The 21,792-nt window shown below is 36.3% G+C and overlaps 1 protein-coding gene and 1 long non-coding RNA gene across 3 annotated transcripts in view; both read left to right on the top strand.

The window, feature by feature from the left end:
- LOC116585974 overlaps window positions 1-21,792 on the top strand; it is a 551,498-nt gene that overhangs the window by 247,186 nt on the left and 282,520 nt on the right. The gene's annotated exons all lie outside the window — the stretch shown is intronic.
- On the top strand, window positions 9,900-12,486 carry LOC116585972 (probable phospholipid-transporting ATPase IF). Its single transcript, XM_032335411.1, is given in 1 exon segment — window positions 9,900-12,486. A coding segment is annotated over 1 exon segment (1,356 nt). The 5' UTR covers window positions 9,900-10,172; the 3' UTR covers window positions 11,529-12,486.

Genomic DNA, 21,792 nt, shown 5'->3' with positions numbered 1-21,792 from the left:
CATGATGTTCTGGAGTTAGGACCTCTGGGGTGGAGCCCAAGGACATGCATTTCTAATGGGCTCCTCTGTGGTGTTGACACTGCTGGACTGGGGACCTACTTGGGGAATCCTAGCCTAATGGATAATTTAAACTATGAGATAATTTTTTTCATAGGGATATAGACAAGGTGGCCCAGCAGCAGAGCAACTGGGTCTAGCACAGGGATTTAATGACCCTTTCTAGAGACAATGTCAGAGGAGATAGTTGAAGGATAAAGATTAACCAGGTGGACATTTACAAAGGTGGGAAAACACAGAGCACTGGCACAGGTAGAAAGCTTTCTTGAGCTCCTTTAGGAATGTCCCTGCCCATTTAATCCATATATCATTTACTCTTATTTTAAAAATATTAAAAATAGTTGTGATGTTTATACTATTTCTGAGGTAATCTGTTATGAAATATATATTTACTTTGAAAAGTGAGTTGCAAAATAAAGTGTTAAAATTATTGATAATCCTAAATTTTGATATAGTTGATTAAGTTCTGATGTCAGTATCTCTTATTCAGATTCTTAATAGTAGATGTAAAATTAGGTAGATAAATATTTTTATAAGTGTTATAGTTTTATGTAGCTATGAAACATGAAGTAAAATATCTGATTGCCCATAATATGCTTCTGTGATCATAGTATAAAGTAAGTATTCAAAAAGAGCTGCTCAGTTTTTATGATTAACAATCTTACTGTTTTGTGAAAACAAATTGCTTCTGTTTTGTAGCATTTTGTTTCTTTTGTGTTATTTTGAGTATTGCCTATATTCAGGCAAAGTGGAAAAAGGAAAAGAAAATAGAATCCACAACAAATTTTTACTACCCAGGAATACCTACTATTAATTTTTGGTGTCCTAAAATTCAGGATTTCTGTATAATAACTCAAGAATAGAAAAATAGAAATATTTTAAAAATTAGCTCATGTTACATACTGTTTTCCTCAAAGTGATTACATTAATTTCTTCTGTATTTAAAAGAATAAAATATGAGGAGGGAAACTTAAAAATTGCTAACATTTTGGCATGCCTAGGTAACTCACTGGCTCAGGTCATGATCCCACTCTCCCTGCTCGGCGGGGAGCCTGCTTCTCCCTCTCCTGGCTGCCCTTGCTCTCTCTCTCTCTTTCACCATCCCTGTCTCTCTCCCACATAAATGAATAAAATCTTTTTAAAATGGCTAACATTTTGATAAAATACTTAACTTCTTCACTGTAGGAAATAGTAGTTTTTGGAAGAGTCCCATAATGTTAGGAAAAGAAAAAATATAACACATTTTTGAGATTAGAATTAATACTTATTTCAACTCTAGATTGTGTTTATTGAATTTTAGGTATGAAAGGGAACTAACTAGAGTTAAGCTTTCTCCAGCTTTTTTATCTTTATCCTCATACTTTGATTTGTGTTACTTGCGTTAGTATTTTTACATAGTTGAGTTGTATAATATTTATATCCTCTTCACATCAAGAAGTAGACTGCTTTCCAACATGTCACCAAACAGTGGAATGACAGTGGCATAAGCAATAAGAAAAGGTTATCATTCAGATGGAATGGAGGGATCCAGAGTTGACTGAAAGTATCACCAGCTTTTCCCACTGTGGGATGTGGGTTTACCCTCTTGGCTCCACCTGTGGTCCCCAAATGGGGGCTACACTTCCAAATTGCACATTCAGAGAACATCACTGAGCCAAGAATTGTTTACTCCTTTCTCTGGTTTTGGCTGGTTTTGGGTGTGCAGGGTAGGCAGGTGCAAAGAAAGCTGAGGTCAACTTGTTTTTCTCCTTTTGCTTAGGACATTTTTTTTCTGTTAGATTGTGTGTGTGTGTGTGTGTGTGTGTGTGTGTGTGTTTTAATTTATCTCCCAATTTGAACACCTGCCTGAGGATGTATTTTCTTATGTGTTCTCTGTGAATTTTTCCTGGTACATAGTGTGTCACTTCAAGTCTTTATCTTTTGTTTTTTAGAGACAAGAAGTATGTTTGCTGGATATTTGTTTCTATATCAGTGCCTGTATTTTCAGTTATGTTTTTTTTATTTTTTAAAATTTGTGTAATACAGAATACACCTATGCACTATGTTTTTCTTTTCCATCTATTTTCTAACTTTAATTTCTAACTTGAATTGAAATCTCTTCTTTAAAGAATTGTCTTGTCATTTTTCCAGAGAAATCAAATGCCTATAATTTCAGTTGAGATGATAGAAATCTATGTCCTTGATTTTTTTTTTTTAATTTTCTAAGGTACTGCCTTTACATTGTAGATCATTCATCTACTTTTTATGTATGTTCTTTTGCTTTTTTTAGCATTTTGTTTTGCTTTGTGTTTGTTTAGTACTGCTTTTATGCACAAACATGATGCTTTTTTTTTTCCCCCTAAATCTTTGAATTGGGCTAGCTACGTCTTGAATGTTAATGTGGGTAGAAGTAGGGGAATAAATTGAAACAGTGGGAAGCTTCCATTTAGGCTCTCTTGTACAGAATATTTTCTTACCAATTCTGTTGTTTTTGTTTGACTTGTCACCTCAGTTTTTATTGAATGTCTTAAATATTTTTTCTGTATTGTCTGAGGATCTGAATTGATTGCAATGTGGGTCCCAAAGGGAAAAATAGGCCTTAATGTTATAAGAAGGTGCTAAAGAGATACGATCAACTATATAAGGCTTGTTTTAAAGAAATAGCACCATATAGCATGATAGGTGTTTTGAAATAATACTCAAAAAGTCCAGCATGTCTCCATTTTTATTGGCCATCAATCTTACACAAAGTAGGAAGATTTAGAATAAAAGGAAATAAAATAAAATTAGATATGAATGTGAAAATTTCCTTAGGATGAGAAAAGATAGTGTGACAAATTAAAATTAAAAAAAAAACAAAAAAAACCAACCTGGGGAGGAGTCAAGATGGCAGAGAAGTAGCAGGCTGAGACTACTTCAGCTAGCAGGAGATCAGCTAGATAGCTTATCTAAAGATTGCAAACACCTACAAATCCGTCCGCAGATCGAAGAGAAGAAGACAGCAATTCTAGAAACAGAAAAACAACCATTTCTGAAAGGTAGGACTGGTGGAGAAGTGAATCCAAAGATAGGAAGATAGACCCTGGGGGAGGGGCCGGCTCCTGGCAAGCGGTGAGCAATGGCGCACAAAATCAGGACTTTTTTAAAAGTCTGTTCCGGGGCGCCTGGGTGGCTCAGTGGTTTAAGGCCTCTGCCTTCGGCTCAGGACATGATCCCAGGGTCCTGGGATCGAGCCCCGCATCGGGCTCTCTGCTCAGTGGGGAGCCTGCTTCCTCCTCTCTCTCTCTGCCTGCCTCTCTCACTACTTCTGATCACTCTGTCCTGTCAAGTAAATAAATAAATAAAATCTTGGGGGAAAAAAAAAAAGTATGTTCCGCTGAAGGACATCGCTCCAGAGGCTAAACCAGGGTGAAGCCCACGTGGGGTCAGTGTGGCCTCAGGTCCCGCAGGGTCACAGAAGGATCTGGGGTGTCTGAGTGCCGCAGAGCTTACAGGTATTAGAACGGAGAAGCTGGCTACAGAGATAGAGCCGGGAGTGAGCTCACAGCTCGGGGTTACCTTGAACTGGTCGCAGGCTTGGTGAGCTCGGAGCACGGCCAGAGGTCAGGCAGACGGGAGTAACTGGGCGCTGTTCTCTGAGGGCGCACTGAGGAGTGGGGCCCCGGGCTCTCGGCTCCTTCCAGCCAGAGACCAGGAGGCTGCCATTTGTATTCCCATACTCCAGAACTCTACGGAAAGCGCTCAGGGAACAAAAGCTCCTGAAAGCAAACCTGAGCGGATTACTCAGCCCAGCCCCTGGTAAGGGCAGTGCAATTCCGCCTGGGGCAAAGACACTTGAGAATCACTACAACAGGCCCCTCCCCCAGAAGATCAACAAGAAATCCAGCCAAGACTAAGTTCACCTAACAAGGAGTGCGGTTTCAATACCAAGGAGAGCAACAGAATTCCAGAGGAGGAGAAAGCAAAGCACGGAACTCATGGCTATCTCCCTATGATTCTTTAGTCTTGCAGTTAATTTAATTTTTTTTCTTTTTCATTTTTTTTCTCTTCTTCTGCTAAACTTTCTTTAACTTTTACCCTTTTCTTTTTTAACATTTTTTAACTAGTTTATCTAATATATATATATTTTTTCTTTGTTATACTCTTGTTCATTCATTTTCTTTTTTTAATTCTTTTCTTTCTTTCCTTTTTTTTTCTTTCTTTCTTTTCTTTCTTTCTTTCTGAACCTCTTTTTATCCCCTTTCTCCCCCCTCACGATTTGGGATCTCTTCTGATTTGGTTAAAACATATTTTCCTGGGGTTGTTGCCACCTTTTTAGTATTTTACTTGCTCCTTCATATACTATTATCTGGACAAAATGACAAGGTGGAAAAATTCACCACAAAAAAAAAAAGAACAAGAGGCAGTACCGAAGGCTAGCGACCTAATCAATACAGACATTGGTAATATGTTAGATGTAGAGTTCAGAATGACAATTCTCAAGGTTCTAGCCAGGCTTGAAAAAGGCATGGAAGATATTGAGGAACCCTCTCGGGAGATATAAAAGCCCTTTCTGGAGAAATAAAAGAACTAAAATCTAACCAGTTGAAATAAAAAAGCTATTAATGAGGTGCAATCAAAAATGGAGGTTCTTGCTGCTAGGATAAATGAGGAGGAAGAAAGAATTAGCGATATAGAACACCAAATGACAGAGAATAAAGAAGCTGAGCAAAAGAGGGACAAACAACTACTGGACAACGAAAGACATTTAAGCCGAAGTTACCCTGAATCTTAATGGGCTATATGCCCCCAATCAAAAGACACAGGGTATCAGAATGGATAAAAAAACAAAACCCATCTATATGTTGCATACAAGAAACACATTTTAAGCCCAAACACCTCGAGATTTAAAGTGAGGGGGTGGAAAACAATTTACCATGCTAATGGACATCTGAAGAAAACAGGAGTGGCAATCCTTATATCAGATCAATTAGATTTTAAGCCAAAAACTATAATAAGAGATGAGGAAGGACACTGTATCATACTCAAAGGGTCTGTCCAACAAGAAGATCTAACAATTTTAAATGTCTATGCCCCCAATGTGGGAGCAGCCAACTATATAAACCAATTAATAACAAAATCAAAGAAACACATCAACAATAATACAGTAATACTAGGGGACTTTAACACTTCCCTCACTGAAATGGACAGCTCATCTAAGCAAAAGATCAACAAGGAAATAAAGGCCTTAAATGACACACTGGACCAGATGGACATCACAGATATATTCAGAACATTTCATCCCAAAGCAACAGAATACACATTCTTCTCAAGTGCACATGGAACGTTCTCCAGAATAGATCACATCCTCGGTCCTAAATCAGGTCTCAACAGGTATCAAAAGATTGGGATCATTCCCTGCATATTTTCAGACCACAATGCTCTGAAGCTAGAACTCAACCACAAGAGGAGGTTTGGAAAGAACCCAAATACATGGAGACTAAACAGCATCCTTCTAAAGAATGAATGGGTCAACCAGGAAATTAAAGAAGAATTGAAAAAAAGCATGGAAACAAATGATAATGAAAACACAGCGGTATAAAATCTGTGGGACACACAAAGGCAGTCCTGAGAGGAAAATATATAGAGGTACAAGCCTTTCTCAGGAAACAAGAAAGGTCTCAGGTACATAATCTAACCCTACACCTAAAGGAGCTGGAGAAAGAACAAGAAAGAAACCCTAAACCCAGCAGGAGAAGAGAAATCATAAAGATCAGAGCAGAAATCGATGAAATAGAAACCAAAAAAACAATAGAATAAATCAACAACACTAGGAACTGGTTCTTTGAAAGAGTTAATAAAATGGATAAACCCTTGGCCAGACTTATCAAAAAGAAAAGAAAAAGGACCCAAATAAATAAAATCATGAATGAAACAGGAGAGATCACAACCAACACCAAAGAAATACAAACAATTATAAGAACATACTATGAGCAACTCTACGCCAACAAATTTGACAATCTGGAAGAAATGGATGCATTCCTAGAGACATATAAACTACCACAACTGAACCAGGAAGAAATACAAAACCTGAACAGACGCATAACCAGTAAGGAGATTGAAACAGTCATTAAAAATCTCCAAACAAATGAAAGCCCAGGGCCAGTGGCTTCCCGGGGGAATTCTACCAAACATATAAAGAAGAACTAATTCTTATTCTCCTGAAACTGTTCCAAAAAATAGAAATGGAAGGAAAACTTCCAAACTCATTTGATGAGGCCAGCATCACCTTGATCCCAAAACCAGACAAGGATCCCATCAAAAAAGAGAGCTATAGACCAATATCCTTGTTGAACACAGATGCGAAAATTCTCACCAAAATACTAGCCAATAGGACTCAACAGTACATTAAAAGGATTGTTCACCTCGACCAAGTGGGATTTCTTCCAGGGGTGCAAGGTTGGTTTAACATCCGCAAATCAATCCATGTGATACAACACATCAATAAAAGAAAGAACAAGAATCATATGATACTCTCAATAGATGCTGAAAAAGCATTTGACAAAGTACAGCATCCCTTCCTGATCAAAACTCTTCAAAGTGTAGGGGTAGAGGGCACATACCTCAATATTATCAAAGCCATATATGAAAAACCCACCGCAAATATCATTCTCAATGGAGAAAAACTGAAAGCTTTTCCGCTAAGGTCAGGAACATGGCATGGATGGCCATTTTCACCACTGCTATTCAACATAGTACTAGAAGTCCTAGCCTCAGCAATCAAACAACAAAAGGAAATTAAAGGCATCCAAATCGGCAAAGAAGAAGTAAAACTATCACTCTTCGCAGATGACATGATACTATATGTGGAAAACCCAAAAGACTCCACTCCAAAACTGCTAGAACTTGTACAGGAATTCAGTAAAGTATCAGGATATAAAATCAGTGCACAAAAATCAGTTGCATTTCTCTACACCAACAACCAGACAGAAGAAAGAGAAATTAAGGAGTCAATCTAATTTACAATTGCACCCCAAACCATAAGATACCTAGGAATAAACCTAACCAAAGAGGCTAAGAATCTATACTCAGAAAACTATAAAGTACTCATTCAAGGAATTGAGGAAGACACAAAAAAATGGAAAAATGTACCATGCTCCTGGATTGGAAGAACAAATATTGTGAAAATGTCTATGCTACCTAAAGCAATCTACACATTTAATGCAATTCCTATCAAAGTACCATCCATCTCTTTCAAAGATATAGAACAAATAATCCTAAAATTTATATGGAACCAGAAAAGACCTTGAATAGCCAAAGGAATATTGAAAAAGAAAGCCAATGTTGGTGGCATCACAATTCCGGACTTCAAGCTCTATTACAAAGCTGTCATCATCAAGACAGCATGGTACTGGCACAAAAACAGACACATAGATCAATGGAACAGAATAGAAAGCCCAGAAATAGACCCTCAACTCTATGGTCAACTAATTTTCGACAAAGCAGGAAAGAATGTCCAATGGAAAAAGGACAGCCTCTTCAATAAATGGTGTTGGGAAAATTGGACAGCCACATGCAGAAAAATGAAATTGAACCATTTCCTTACACCACACATGAAAATAGACTCAGAATGGATGAAGGACCTCAATGTGAGAAAGGACTCCATCAAAATCCTTGAGGAGAACACAGGCAGCAACCTCTTCAACCTCAACCGCAGCAACATCTTCCTAGGAACATTGCCAAAGGCAAGGGAAGCAAGGGCAAAAATGAACTATTGGGCTTTTATCAAGATCAAAAGCTTTTGCACAGCAAAGGAAACAGTTAACAAAACCAAAAGACAACTGACAGAATGGGAGAAGATATTTGCAAACGACATATCAGATAAAGGACTAGTGTCCAAAATCTATAAAGAACTTAGCAAACTCAACACCCAAAGAACAAATAATCCAATCAAGAAATGGGCAGAGGACATGAACAGACATTTCTGCAAAGAAGACATCCAGATGTCCAACAGACACATGAAAAAGTGCTCCATATCCCTCGGCATCAGGGAAATACAAATCAAAACCACAATGAGATATGTCCTCACACCAGTCAGTGTGGCTAAAATTAACAAGTCAGGAAATGACAGATGCTGGCGATGATGCGGAGAAAGGGGAACCCTCCTACACTGTTAGTGGGAATGCAAGCTGGTGTAACCTCTCTGGAAAACAACATGGAGGTTCCTCAAAATGTTGAAAATAGAACTACCCTATGACCCAACAATAGCACTACTGGGTATTTACCCTAAAGATACAAACGTAGTGATCCGAAGGGGCACGTGCACCCTATTGTCTATAGCAGCAATGTCCACAGTAGCCAAACTATGGAAAGAACCTAAATGTCCATCAACAGATGAATGGATAAAGAAGATGTGGTGTATATATACATAATGGAATACTATGCAGCCATCAAAAGAAATGAAATCTTGCCATTTGCGACAACGTGGATGGAACTAGAGCGTATCATGCTTAGCGAAATAAGTCAAGCGGAGAAAGACGACTATCATATGATCTCCCTGATATGAGGAAGTGGTGATGCAACATGGGGGCTTAAGGGGGTAGAAGAATAAATGAAACAAGATGGGACTAGGAGGGAGAAAATCCATAAGTGACTCTTAATCTCACAAAACAAACTGAGGGTTGCTGGGGGGAGAGGCTTTGAGAAAAGGGGGGTGGGATTATGGACATTGGGGAGGGTATGTGCTTTGGTGAGTGCTGTGAAGTGTGTAAACAGGGTGATTCACAGACCTGTACCCCTGGGGATAATATATTATATGTTTATAAAAAATTAAAAAATTAAAAAAAACCTTCAAATTAGTAAAATTATAAAACCCAGAAGAAAATAATTGCATTTAAATTAATTAATTAGCTGATACAACTTTATACTATTTCCTTTCTATTTATTTTTGGCTACAAAATTTGATTCCCATTTCATGACTATGATTTACTATGATTCTCTACTGAAAGTATAGGGATAATTCAGCCTTTTGGTTGAAATTTGTTTTTTTATATTATTGGTAATTTAAAATTTCCTTTTAGTTTTAAAGCTTACTATTATCATATCAGATAAATGTTGTACTATTGCTATCAAATATGGAGGATAGTTATTTCAAAAGTTTTCTTTTTTTTTTTTTAATGAAATATAGCATTTGGAGGACTTTTCCACAGGCTATCTTCTCGTGCTTTATATTTCAAGGCTTTTTGTTTTCTTCCATTACCTTTATTTATTTAGTGTTAACCTCAGTAGGACAAGTTAATTGTTCCACAAAATCTGTGCTCTGCACCTTTGTGAGTTAATAATGAAGGTAGTTAATACCATAGGTTGTGAGAATTTCCTGGAACCCATACCTACCCCAGGATGGATGGGGACAACTAAACCAAACATAGACATGACTGCAGTTAACATTCATAGACCTAATTAAATCAAACTCTGTTGTCCCCAGATCAGCAACTTCATAGCTACTCCACATGTATCTTATATTTGAGAAGTGTGTTGGTGGGTGATAAGGAGTGGGAAGAGCCCACAGTCTTAACCAGCTTCCTTCAAGTGTCCTTTTGCAAATCCTGCAAAAGCATGTAGAGTGTGTTGTGTGGAGGGACCCAGGCAAGGAAGAGGCTCTGACATGTAAACTTAATTAGCATGGTGGTTAATTCACATCTGAAATAAAGGCAGATATGACAGAGATTTGATATTTGACTTGATATTTGAAACCAATTCAAGCAAGTGGTAAATGCCATAAAAGACTGAAAGATCATCAGATAAAGATAAGCAGATGTCCAAAAAAAAAAAAAAAAGATAAGCAGATGTCCTGAGAATCCACAAGATTAATCTGTAGGCATTTGACATCTAAAGAGTATGAAGAAATAGATAGACGTCTGTTTGAAGCCAGGACTGCCTTGCAACAACGGGAAGAGAAATTGGCACATGTCTTCCAGTTCATAGAGAAAGACCTGATACTACTTGGAGCTACAGCAGTGGAAGACAGGCTAGAAGATAGAGTTCGAGAAACTATTGTAGCATTGAGAATAGCTGGTATCAAAGTATGGGTACTAACTGGTGATAAACATGAAACAGCTGTTAGTGTGAGTTTATCATGTGGACATTTTCACAGAACCATGAACATCCTTGAACTTGTAAACCAGAAATCAGATGGCGAATGTGCTGAACAATTGAGGCAGCTTGCCAGAAGAATTAAAGAGGATCATGTGATTCAGCACGGGCTGGTGGTGGATGGGACCAGTCTGTCTCTTGCACTCAGGGAGCATGAAAAACTATTTATGGAAGTTTGCAGAAATTGTTCAGCTGTATTATGCTGTCGTATGGCACGACTGCAAAAAGCAAAGGTAATAAGACTGATAAAAATCTCACCTGAGAAACCTATAACATTGGCTGTTGGTGATGGTGCTAATGATGTAAGCATGATACAAGAAGCACATGTCGGCATAGGAATCATGGGTAAAGAAGGAAGACAAGCTGCAAGAAATAGTGACTATGCAATAGCTAGATTTAAATTCCTCTCCAAATTGCTTTTTGTTCATGGTCATTTTTATTATATTAGAATAGCTACCCTTGTACAGTATTTTTTTTATAAGAATGTGTGCTTTATCACACCCCAATTTTTATATCAGTTCTACTGTTTGTTTTCTCAACAAACACTATATGACAGCGTGTACCTGACTTTATACAATATTTGTTTTACTTCCCTACCTATTCTGATAAATAGTCTATTGGAACAGCATATAGATCCTCATGTATTACAGAGCAAGCCCACCCTCTATCGAGACATTAGTAAAAACCGTCAACTAAGCATTAAAACATTTCTTTATTGGACCATCCTGGGTTTCAGTCATGCCTTTATTTTCTTTTTTGGATCCTATTTTTTAATAGGAAAAGATATATCTCTGCTTGGAAATGGCTAGATGTTTGGAAACTGGACATTTGGCACCTTGGTTTTCACAGTCATGGTTATTACAGTCACAGTAAAGATGGCTTTGGAAACTCATTTTTGGACCTGGATCAACCATCTTGTTACCTGGGGATCTATTATATTCTATTTTATATTCTCTTTGTTTTATGGAGGGATTCTCTGGCCATTTTTGGGCTCCCAGAATATGTACTTTGTATTTATTCAACTCCTATCAAGTGGTTCTGCTTGGTTTGCCATAATACTCATGGTTGTTACGTGTCTATTTCTTGATATGGTGAAGAAAGTATTTGATCGACAGCTCCATCCTACAAATACTGAAAAGGCACAGCTTAATGAAACAAATTCAGGTATCAAGTGCTTGGACTCCATGTGCTGTTTCTCAGAGGGAGAAACAGCGTGCGCATCTGTTGGAAGAATGCTGGAACGAGTAGTAGGAAGATGTAGTCCAACCCATGTCAGCAGATCTTGGAGTGCATCAGACCCTTTCTATACCAACGACAGGAGCATCTTGACTCTCTCCACAATGGACTCATCTACTTGTTAAAGGGGCAGTAGTACTTTGTGGGAACCATTTCAACTCCTTTCCTAAAATTCAGTGTGATCATCCTGGTAATGGCCACACTAGTTCTACAGAATTACTTTCTAAAATTTCTCAAGTATTTCATACCCACTCAGAGTTATAATGGAAAACAAATAAAAAGCATTAACATAACCCCCTTTCAACCCCTTTCATTTAAATCCGAACATGTTAGAATTTGTGAAAGAGACATTGTCTATCTCTTTGGGTTGTCCCTCATGCTTATGGGACTCCTAATGGCATTTCAGCCTCTTGCTAAGGCCACTATATTTTAATATCAAGGTAGAAAAGGGAGGTAATTCCTAGCTAATTGTATTTTTTAGTATTAGTTTGGTTATCGAGTCTTCTATTCAAATCTGCTTCTGTAAATTATGCTGAAAAGTTTGCCTTGAAAACTCTATTTTTTTATTAGAGTTATATTTGAAACTTTTCATGCGAAAAGTTAATGTGAATAGAAAGGAATTTTGGTCCCTCAGTGACCCATGTTGTTAATTCTTTAGTGCTTTCTAAGTTCACAGAGCAAATTAGAAGAATGCATTTCCCATCATTATTTACTGCATTGTGGGTAGTAAATATATACCAAAACCAAACTTCTCTAAATACTATAACACAACCAGTAAAGTTAAGTATATACATGCAAAGGGTATATTATATATATAAATCAGGAATCAAGTCCATTCACCAAATTTCAAGTTGATGTTTACTAATATTTTTGTGATGGAATACAAAGAACCTATAGTGGGTAAATTATATACCATTAGCATATTATTATTTAATGTGTTTATCATTGGATCTTTTGCATGCTTTAATCTGGTTAATATATTTAAATTTGCCTTTTTTTCCCTCTCTATCTGAAAGCTCTGTTTATAGTATTTTATGACACTGTTGTAAAGTTCAACTATATCAATAAAAAACAAGTTTGGACAGTAAAAAAAAAAAGATTAATCTGTAGGGAAAAGTACTATTATATATTGCATTTTGTAAATTACATAGTACCCTTGTGGAGTTGACAGTAATCTTCATAATTTTATGTGAGAGCTATTTACAACAATTACCTTTGATCGTAGGAGCAGGAGTAAGAGAAGGAATTATTCTTTCATTTTCAAGCGATTTTGAGTATCAGCTCTTAATACTTCCTGTCAACTAAAATTTTTAATTATTTTGTTTTTTTAAAATTTGTTAAAATCTAATATCTTTTATTAAAATCTAATATCTTTTATTTCCTACATTTATTTTTCTTCCATTTGATTTTAAGGGCCTCGAAATGGGCAGTGTTTTAGCTTTTATTTGTTTATTTCCATTGCTAGACTCACATTGGTGACTTAATAAAATTGGTTCCCTGATTACCCAATATTTCTGCATTCATTTTGTCTTTAGCTTTCTTTCTCTCTTCCTTCCTTCCCTCCCTCCCTTTCTTCCTTCCCTCCTTCCTTGTTTGTTCATTCATTTGTTCATTCCTTCCTTCCTTCCTTCCTTTCTCCTAAATCTAATGACTTCACTTAACCCTATGTTTACCCTATCCATTATATACCTTTTCTCTTGATACTCATTTTAGAAACTTTTGGAAAATTGAAAATATAAAGACACCATAGATAGTCATGTAGAATTTTTCTAGCCAAGGTCATCACTGTTAATATTTTAGAATATTTTCTTCCTATGTTTATCCTATGACACTTGCATTGTAGATATTATGTTATATACAAGGGTTGGTTAGTTCTCATCAAATTAAAACTTGTGCATAATTGAAAAATACAATAAAACTGAAATAATTGCAGTGAAAACTAGCACTTGCCTTTTGTATCTGTAATTCCACCCCCAGAAACATTTGAAACTCTGGACCCATTTCTTAGGGCATTTGGTATTTGTTTCCATATTTCTGAGACAAAGAAAAATCTTAACCAACTGTTGATCTTTCTTTTCTATTTTTGGCATTATATAATGAATCTTTAGTTTGGTTGATTTGATGTAGTTTATCTCCTAATATCTGTCTCTCTCTCACCCCCATAGTGGGTGGAATTGTAACATAGACCTTACTGAAGACAGTGTTTACTATGACTACATAAATAACTTTTGGTATTGAACCAAGGACCAGAAAATGATTATTTTCTTCTTATGTAAGCTCAAACATAATTTCTTCTTTTCCACTGGCTTGATTTCTATGAAATTATCAACTCCATTCAAATAGTTAACTTATTTATCACATGACAGTACTTTTTTTTTTTTTTAAAGGATTTGTTAGTTGCACTTTGTTTGGAGCCCTCTTGTTGCCTTCTTCCCTCCTCTAGCCCAGGCTGTTCTATAGTAAGAATTTACAAATACCATTAACATTTCATTTTTTTAAAATCTAAAATAATTTTCTTTTGTTATTGTGTCTTTTCCTTTATAATGTCTTTCAGCACTTTTTGGCTTCTGAATAAATTTTGTAGGGCATTGCAAAAATGGATAGAATTCCTTTAAACTGTTCTATAAAGTGAATACAATATGGAGATAGCTCAGTAGAAGGATTTGGATGGACATTGTAGGAAGAAAGAGGTTCTCTTACAGGTTTAGCAGCTACCTCTTTATTCAGCTATGTATTCACTACCAGCTGTAGCTCTCCTATATTCCATGCTTTTCCCTGCTGGTCCAGTGACTAAGGTCCAGTTATGAGCTGGCTCTTCCAATGAACTTTGCCATCTTGTGGGCTGCAGCCATGCCTCCTCCAATGAGGTCTGATCTTCAGCCTTGGAGACAGAATCTCCTTTCTAGGTTTCCTTTTCTTGGATACTCTGTCTCACTAATAGAGTACCCTTCAGCATTCTTTTTGCATCTTACCTTTACTCTATAATCATAGTTTAATAGGTAAAACCTCCCCTATTTAAATCATTGTTTTCTGTCTCCTGGTTGGATCTAGATTGATGCACCTCCCAGTTGACCTGTCAGGTCCTTCAAGGAAACCCAAAGCTCCCAAGAACAGTTTGAAATGGGCAGTCTAAAAAACATACATGAGTTTATCTGAATTAGGGCATATTCATAGAACAAAAATAATTTTAAATGGACACTTCAAATCAGTTTTTCTACAGTGAAATAATCACATGGTTTCAATCAGATTGGCAGAGTGGGGGCTTTGAATTGTTTATTTGAAACTCATTTTTCTGTTCCAAAAATAATAATATACTCAACAGGCACTCAGCCGACTGAACTTCTTGTCCTGTTTGCACCATGAGAACAGGGCAAATTGCTAAATGCTCCTGAACTTCATTTCCCAAATCTGTGATATGAAGAACGTGTGCTTGGTTTTCATGACCCTTAGAATTCTTAATCTTTATCCTTGAAAGTGTTGATGATGGTTCCATTACAGTCCTTAACTGCTCTAAAAGGTAGTTCACCCCATCTTTGTGAACTATTACACTTTTTCACAGAAAAAAGACTCTAGGCTAAGACTCTTATCATCACAAAAGATGACTTCATGCAGCCCTAGGAAACATGAAATTAGTATTACCAAAAGAGTAAAAATCTTTTTACTGTTGCTCCCAATGCCAGTGGAAGAATGAAGTGGATTTTTTGTTTTATTTATTTATTTTTTTTCTGAGCTTTTAATCTTCATCTGTGGACTTCCCGAGGGAATTTCCCAATGATGGTGCTATGGCCTTAAAGGGATGAAACAGAGCAGGGCTGACAAGGTCCTGGAGATTTTTACAAGGTCTTTATAATGATGTTTTAAAAATTAGAAAATAATTTTTTAAGTGACCTTTTTCTGACCTTGAAAAGAGACAATTTAAACAATAAAAGCATAAGGTAACAATTAAATGTCACCCTCGGGGCACCTGGTTGGCTCAGTGGGTTAAGCCTCTGCCTTCAGCTCAGGTCATGATCCCAGAGTCCTGGGATTGAGCCCCACGGCATGCTCTCTGCTCAGCGGGGAGCCTGCTTCCTCCTCTCTCTCTGCCTGCCTCTCTGCGTAATTGTGATCTCTGTCTGTCAAATAAATAAATAAAATCTTTTTAAAAATAAATAAATAAATAAATAAATAAATGTCACCCTCGACTCTGCTGTCCAGAAAGAGGCACTGTTAACATTTTGAAATAGGTTCTTTCGGTTTTCCCTATGCATTTATATTTGCATATAGCATATACTGTAGGCTAGGGACTATTTTTTTTTTAATATTATTGATTTATTTATTTGTCAGAGAGAGAGAGAACACAAACAGGGGGAGCAACAGGCAGAGGGAGAAGCAGGCTCCCCACCAAGCAAGGAGCTCAATGTGGTACTCCATCACAGGACCTTGGGATCATGACCTCTGAGCCAAAGGCAGATGCTCAACTGACTGAGCCCCCTAGCTGTACTGGCTAGGTACTATTTTAAGATGCTGAAAATACGTGAGTGAGTAGTCAAAACTCCCATCTACAGTCTACTCATATTGTGTAGAAAGTTTTGTTTCTTGCCTTTTAAAGTTCGATTTTGGAATGTTTTCCATGTCATTAGATAATATCTATAGAACATGCAAAATATTTAATGAGGTTGTTTTTTATTTAATGTTGAAATATCATTTCAAATATTTTATAATAAATCTCTAGTAAATGTAATTGTATAGAGATTTTTGTATACATTCTTTCCTTGGGGGGAAAAATCCTAGAAATAGAAACACTAGGCCCAAGAGAATAATATTTTTGAGGCTCTTTTTTTTTTTATTAAAGATTTTATTTATTTATTTGACAGAGAGAGATCACAAGTAGGCAGAAAGGCGGGCAGAGAGAGAGAGGGGGAAACAGGCTCCTTGCTGAGCAGAGAGCCTGGTGCAGGTCTTGATCCCAGGACCCTGAGATCATGACCTGAACTGAAGGCAGACGTTTAACCCACGGAGCCACCCAGGCGTCCCTATTTTTGAGGCTCTTAATGTACATTATCACATCACCTTTGTGAAAGGTTTTGAAAACTACACCAATCCCCCACCCTTTCCTGCAGGTTCATGCATGTGCAGGTTATGGGATGTTTGCTTGTCTAGGTCTGCTGTCCTCTTTTTTTTTTAACCACAGCTTTTTCCCCAGAAGTCTGACTTGTGTGGATGTCCTGTCGCCTCTGGCCTCTGAGTCCAACCAAAGGTAAGCACCCACTGGAGATCAGTGGGAAGGAGGAAATGAAGTGAAGGGCTTAATCTCCTCTCTTTCTTTTTGCTGAATTGCTAATGGTTGTGGAATAATGGCCATGGGTCCTTTCATTTGGCCTATGTTGCATAGTCCTCCTTCTTTTCTGGAGATTTTAGCAACTGCTCACTTCCCTTGCTCCTGAGAGCCTAGATGTGACAATGGCTCCCGCTATTCCTATTGTGGGGGTGTTTTTCTCTCTTGGTCTTTGTAACCTCTGGCCATACCTTTTGTAAAAGTCTTTTTGGTATGCTTTTTCTTGCTAGAAATCTGACTGACACACTGCCCATTTAACTGTTCTTAAAAAAAAAAAAATTATTTACATATACACACACAGAATATATTATATATATTATATTACACATATTACATGTATTATGTTACACATAATGTACATATATACATATTTGTAATATTTGTGTATATGATTATATAATATACATGTGACATATATGATTTATATGTATATTATATAGTATTTATAATATAAGTATTAACATGTATTATATTGCATGTAATATACACATACAAAATATAATCACTATCTCAGGGACATGAAATTTTATTTTAATTATATTTTTTGGTTTACTCTTGAGATGAATCTTTTCATGTGCTTATTGGGCAACTTTTTTTTCCCTGTTAGGGATTGTGAATCATCTTATTTCCAGTTTTTGTTGGAGTTGTTAAATTTTTGCATTGATTTTTTTAAGAGTTCTTTACATATTAAAGACATTAATACTTTGTTATATTCAAATACATGTTTTTCAGTTTATCCTTCTGCATCAATTGGTAAAGTTTTTTTTTTTTTTGTAATAGCAAAGTTTTGGGATACTTTTGAGTTAAATCTGTCACCTTTTATAGTAATCTTTTCAAAATAAGCACTTTCAGTCATAGAAATTTCACTAATACCTGAATGATTTAGACTATATGGATTTTTTATGGTTGTGACAAAAGTATCTCAGGAAGTTTAGAGTGCTTATCTGGGTTTCACTTGCTCTTCTTTTTCTATATTGTGAGCAGGTACCGTCTATCATTGACTTACCCTATTTACTAATCATATCTGTCCAGTTATTTTGATCCTCCTTCTATTGTATTATTGACCAGTTCAGGTTTCCATTGTTAGGATAAATCTTACAGTGAAATGAAGGGATCCTGAGTGCACTATTCAAGTTTGACATATGTAAAGAATATGTAATCAGAACTCCCATGAAATCTTAACATATCCTTACTAATCTACCAGGTCTGTCAGTATGGAGAAGAGTTGTTAGTATCTCCAATTACAAATGCGTTTTTTTTGTGTGTGTGTGTGGTTCTCTTATGTTAAGATCTGTCAGTATATGCTTCGTGTACTTTGAAACTCTCTTAAGTATTGACACAATCATAATGTTTAATATTCCACATGAATTTTTTAAAGTTTATTGAATTATTTTTTTTTTAAAGGTTTCATTTATTTTGAGAGAGAGTGTGTGTGTGTGTGCATACACAGGCATGGGTGGGGGGAGGGGCAGAGCGAGAGAGAATCTCAAGAAGCAGACTCCATGCTTAGCCCAGAGCCTGACATGGGGCTTCACCCCACCATGATGAGACCATGACCTGAGACAAAATCAAGAGTCAGACACTTAACCAACTGAGCCACCCAGGCACCCTGAAACATAATTTAAATGCTATAAAAATCATCCATTTGGGGGTGCCTGGGTGGCTCAGTCAATTAACCATCTGTCTTTGGCTCAGGTCATGATCCCAGGGTCTTGGGATCGAGTCCCACATTGGGCTCCTTGCTCAAAGCAGGAGGGCTGCTTCTCCCCCTGCCTCTGCTACTCCTCCTGCTTGTATTTTTTCTCTCTCTCTTTCGGTCAGATAAATAAATAAAATCTTTAAAATTCATCCATTTTGTGTGTGCAGTAATTTTAGTAAATACATACAGTAATGCAGCTATCCAGATTTGGAATATTCCTATGAGCCTAAATCTTCCCTCATGCCCCATTCCTCCTCTTCTCCCACTACTGATCTCAAACAACCTCCAATTTGTCCTCTATCACTCTAGTTTTGCCATTTCCAGAAATTTATATGAATGCAATCATACCATATATAGTTTTTAACATCTGATTTCTTTTGCTTCACATGATGATTTGAGATTCTTACATGCTGTTATGTACATCACTGTTGCATTGTTTTCTGTTGGTGAGTAGTATTCCATGGTTTGGATATACCATAGTTCATTGATATATCGGTTGGTGGGCATTTGTATTGTTTCCAATTTTTAGCTACTATCTCTATTTCTGTCATGAATACTCACTTAAAAAACTTTGTGTGGATTTATATGCTTTCATTTCTCTTGGGTAGGTACCAGGGAATAGAATTGTTGGATTGTATGTTAGATGTTTGTTTAACTTTAAATAAAAATCCTGGAATACTTTCCAAAGGAGTCCATCCTTTACATTGCCAACATCATTGTATAGGTATAACAGTTTTTCAACATTTTTGCCAATACTCGATGTACATTTTTTTATTAACATATAATGTGTTCTTTTAGGGGTACAGGTCTGTGATTCATCAGTTTTACATAATACACAGCATTCACCACAACACACACCTCCCCAGTGTTAATCACCCACCCATCCTGCCTACCTGTCTTCTACTCCAGCAACCCTCAGTTTGTTTCCTGAGATCAAGAGTCTCTTGGGGTTTGTCTCCCTCTCTGGTTTCGTCTTACTTGATTTTTTCCTCTCTTCCCTATAATCCTTTGCCTTGTGTGTCTTTTTAATTTTGACCATTCCATATTTTATTTATTTACTTATTTTAGAGAGAGTTCATGAGCTGGGAGAGAATCTGAAGCAGACTCCATGCTGAGCTTGGAGCCTGATACAGGGCTTGATCTCACAACTTTGAGATTATGACATGAGTGGAAACCAAGAGTCAGACACTTAACAGACTGAATGATCCAAGAGCCCTTCTCATTGTGATTTCAATTCACCTCTCCTTAATGACTAAAGATGCGTGGAGTATGTTTTCATGTGCTTTTTTTTCCCCATTTGAATATATTCTTTAGCGAAGTATCTATTTAGATCAACCGTCCATTTTTTACTGTCACTGTGGGTCTTGTTAATATTCAGTTGTATATATTCTTTTTATGGATGAAATTACTCGATTGAATATATTTTTAGAAAATATTTACAGTAAGTCTTTGGCTCACTTCTTCGTTTAGTTAATTGTGCCTTTGCAAGAACAAAAATTTCTAACTTTGAAATTTTGAAAAAATGATCATTTTAATGATTCTTTTAAAAATTCATATTTCCATGTACCATTCGAGAAGTCTTCACCTAACTGAGTCAAAGAATTTTCTACTAAGTTTTCTTCTACAAGTATTATAGTTTTAGGCTTTACAACTAAGTCTAAGTGATGCATTTTAAGGATATTTTGGTTATACACTGAAGTTAAAATTGAGCCTATTTTTTATTTTATTTTTTTTTTCACATGAATATCAAGCTGTCCCACCACCTTTTATAGAAAACACTATTTTCCATTGAATAACCTTGGCCCCTCTTTTAAAAATTATTGATCATGTATGTGTGGGTCTACCTAGGAACTCACTGTCCCTTCCACTCATTTATATGTCTATTCATAAGCCAATACCATACAGATTTAATTTTGTAGCTTCATAATGGTTTTGACATCACTAGTGTAAGTCCCCTAACTTTTCTTTTTCAAAATAACTTTGGCTATCCTTGATACTTTGGCTTTCCATACACAATTTAGAGTCTGCTTTTCAATTTTTACAAAAAAAAAAAAAATCCTACTAGGATTTAGTTTAAAGTTTCACTGAATCTGTCAATTTACATGAAATTGTGGTATTAATAGTTTTCAATCTTTTGACCCATTAAAATGATACAAATGTTTATCTGACTGGCTCCTTTCACTTAACATAGTGTTCTCCAGGTTTATCTATGTTGTCTTAAATGGCAGGATTTCCTTCTTTCTTCTTGGCTGAGTAATACTCTGTTTTAGATGTGTACTATAATCTCTTGATCCATTTATTTGTCAACATTTAGGTTATTTATGTGTCTTGTCTGTCTACTGCAGATGCTGCTGCAGTGAACATGAGAATGCAGGTATCTCTTCAATATAGTGATTTCATTTCCTTTGGATATATACCCCATCGTGAGATTGGTGGATTTTACAGTAGTTCTTTTTTTAATTTTATGAGGAAGATTCACATTGTTTTCCATAATGGCTTTATCTCATTTTTGCTTTGCACCATGAATTACTTGGAAATATATTCCTTAATTTCCTATATTTTAGAGTTTCTTAGACTTTTGTTTTTAATTTCTAATTTAATTCTAGTATGGTCAGAAAAATACATGATTTGCAGTTCTCTTAAATATATTGAAGCTCTTTTTTTTAAAGGATTCTATTTATTCATTGGAGAGAGAGAAAGCATGAGAGGGGGGAGCACCAGAGGGAGAAGCAGACTCTCTGGTGAGCAGGGAGCCCAACATGGGACTCAATCCTGGGACTCCAGGATCATGACCTGAGCCGAAAGCAGACACTTAACCAGCTGAGTCTCCTAGGTGCCCCTGAGGCTCTTGTTATATTCTAGTGTATGATGCCTATATTTATTCTTGAAAAAAAAAAAAAAAAACTGTCCTACCATTGTTGAGTAGAGTGTTCTCTGTGAGGTCATACCAGTTGATAGAGTTATTCATTCTATATCTATACTGACTTGCTATCTACTTGTTCTTTTCAATTACTGAATAGAAATCTTGAAATTGAATTTAACTATAATTGTTGCTTTGTACTTCTTTTAATTCTTTAAGTTTTGCTTCTTGTGTTTTGAGGTTTTGAATGTTATGAATGTTAGTTTATTGATACGCTGACATATCTCATTACAAAATGGCTTTCTTTGTAACTAGTAATAGTCCTTGTTTTATGTCTGTTTTATGTAATAACCACTTCACCTCACCAATGGTCACTTTGTTGTTGTTGTTGTTATGTTTTCCTCTGTCCTTTTATTGTCAACCCCTTGTATTAGAATTGCCATTGAGTTGGATTTGTATTTGAGTTTAAAGTCCATCTCTTGTAGAAAGCATATAGTTGGATATTGCTTCCTT

This window comes from Mustela erminea, chromosome 3 (genome assembly GCF_009829155.1).
Source record: "Mustela erminea isolate mMusErm1 chromosome 3, mMusErm1.Pri, whole genome shotgun sequence".
In the NCBI taxonomy this organism is placed as follows: domain Eukaryota; kingdom Metazoa; phylum Chordata; class Mammalia; order Carnivora; family Mustelidae; genus Mustela; species Mustela erminea.
Note: the sequence above shows the minus strand (reverse complement) of the source record. Positions and strands in the feature narration are given on the sequence as shown.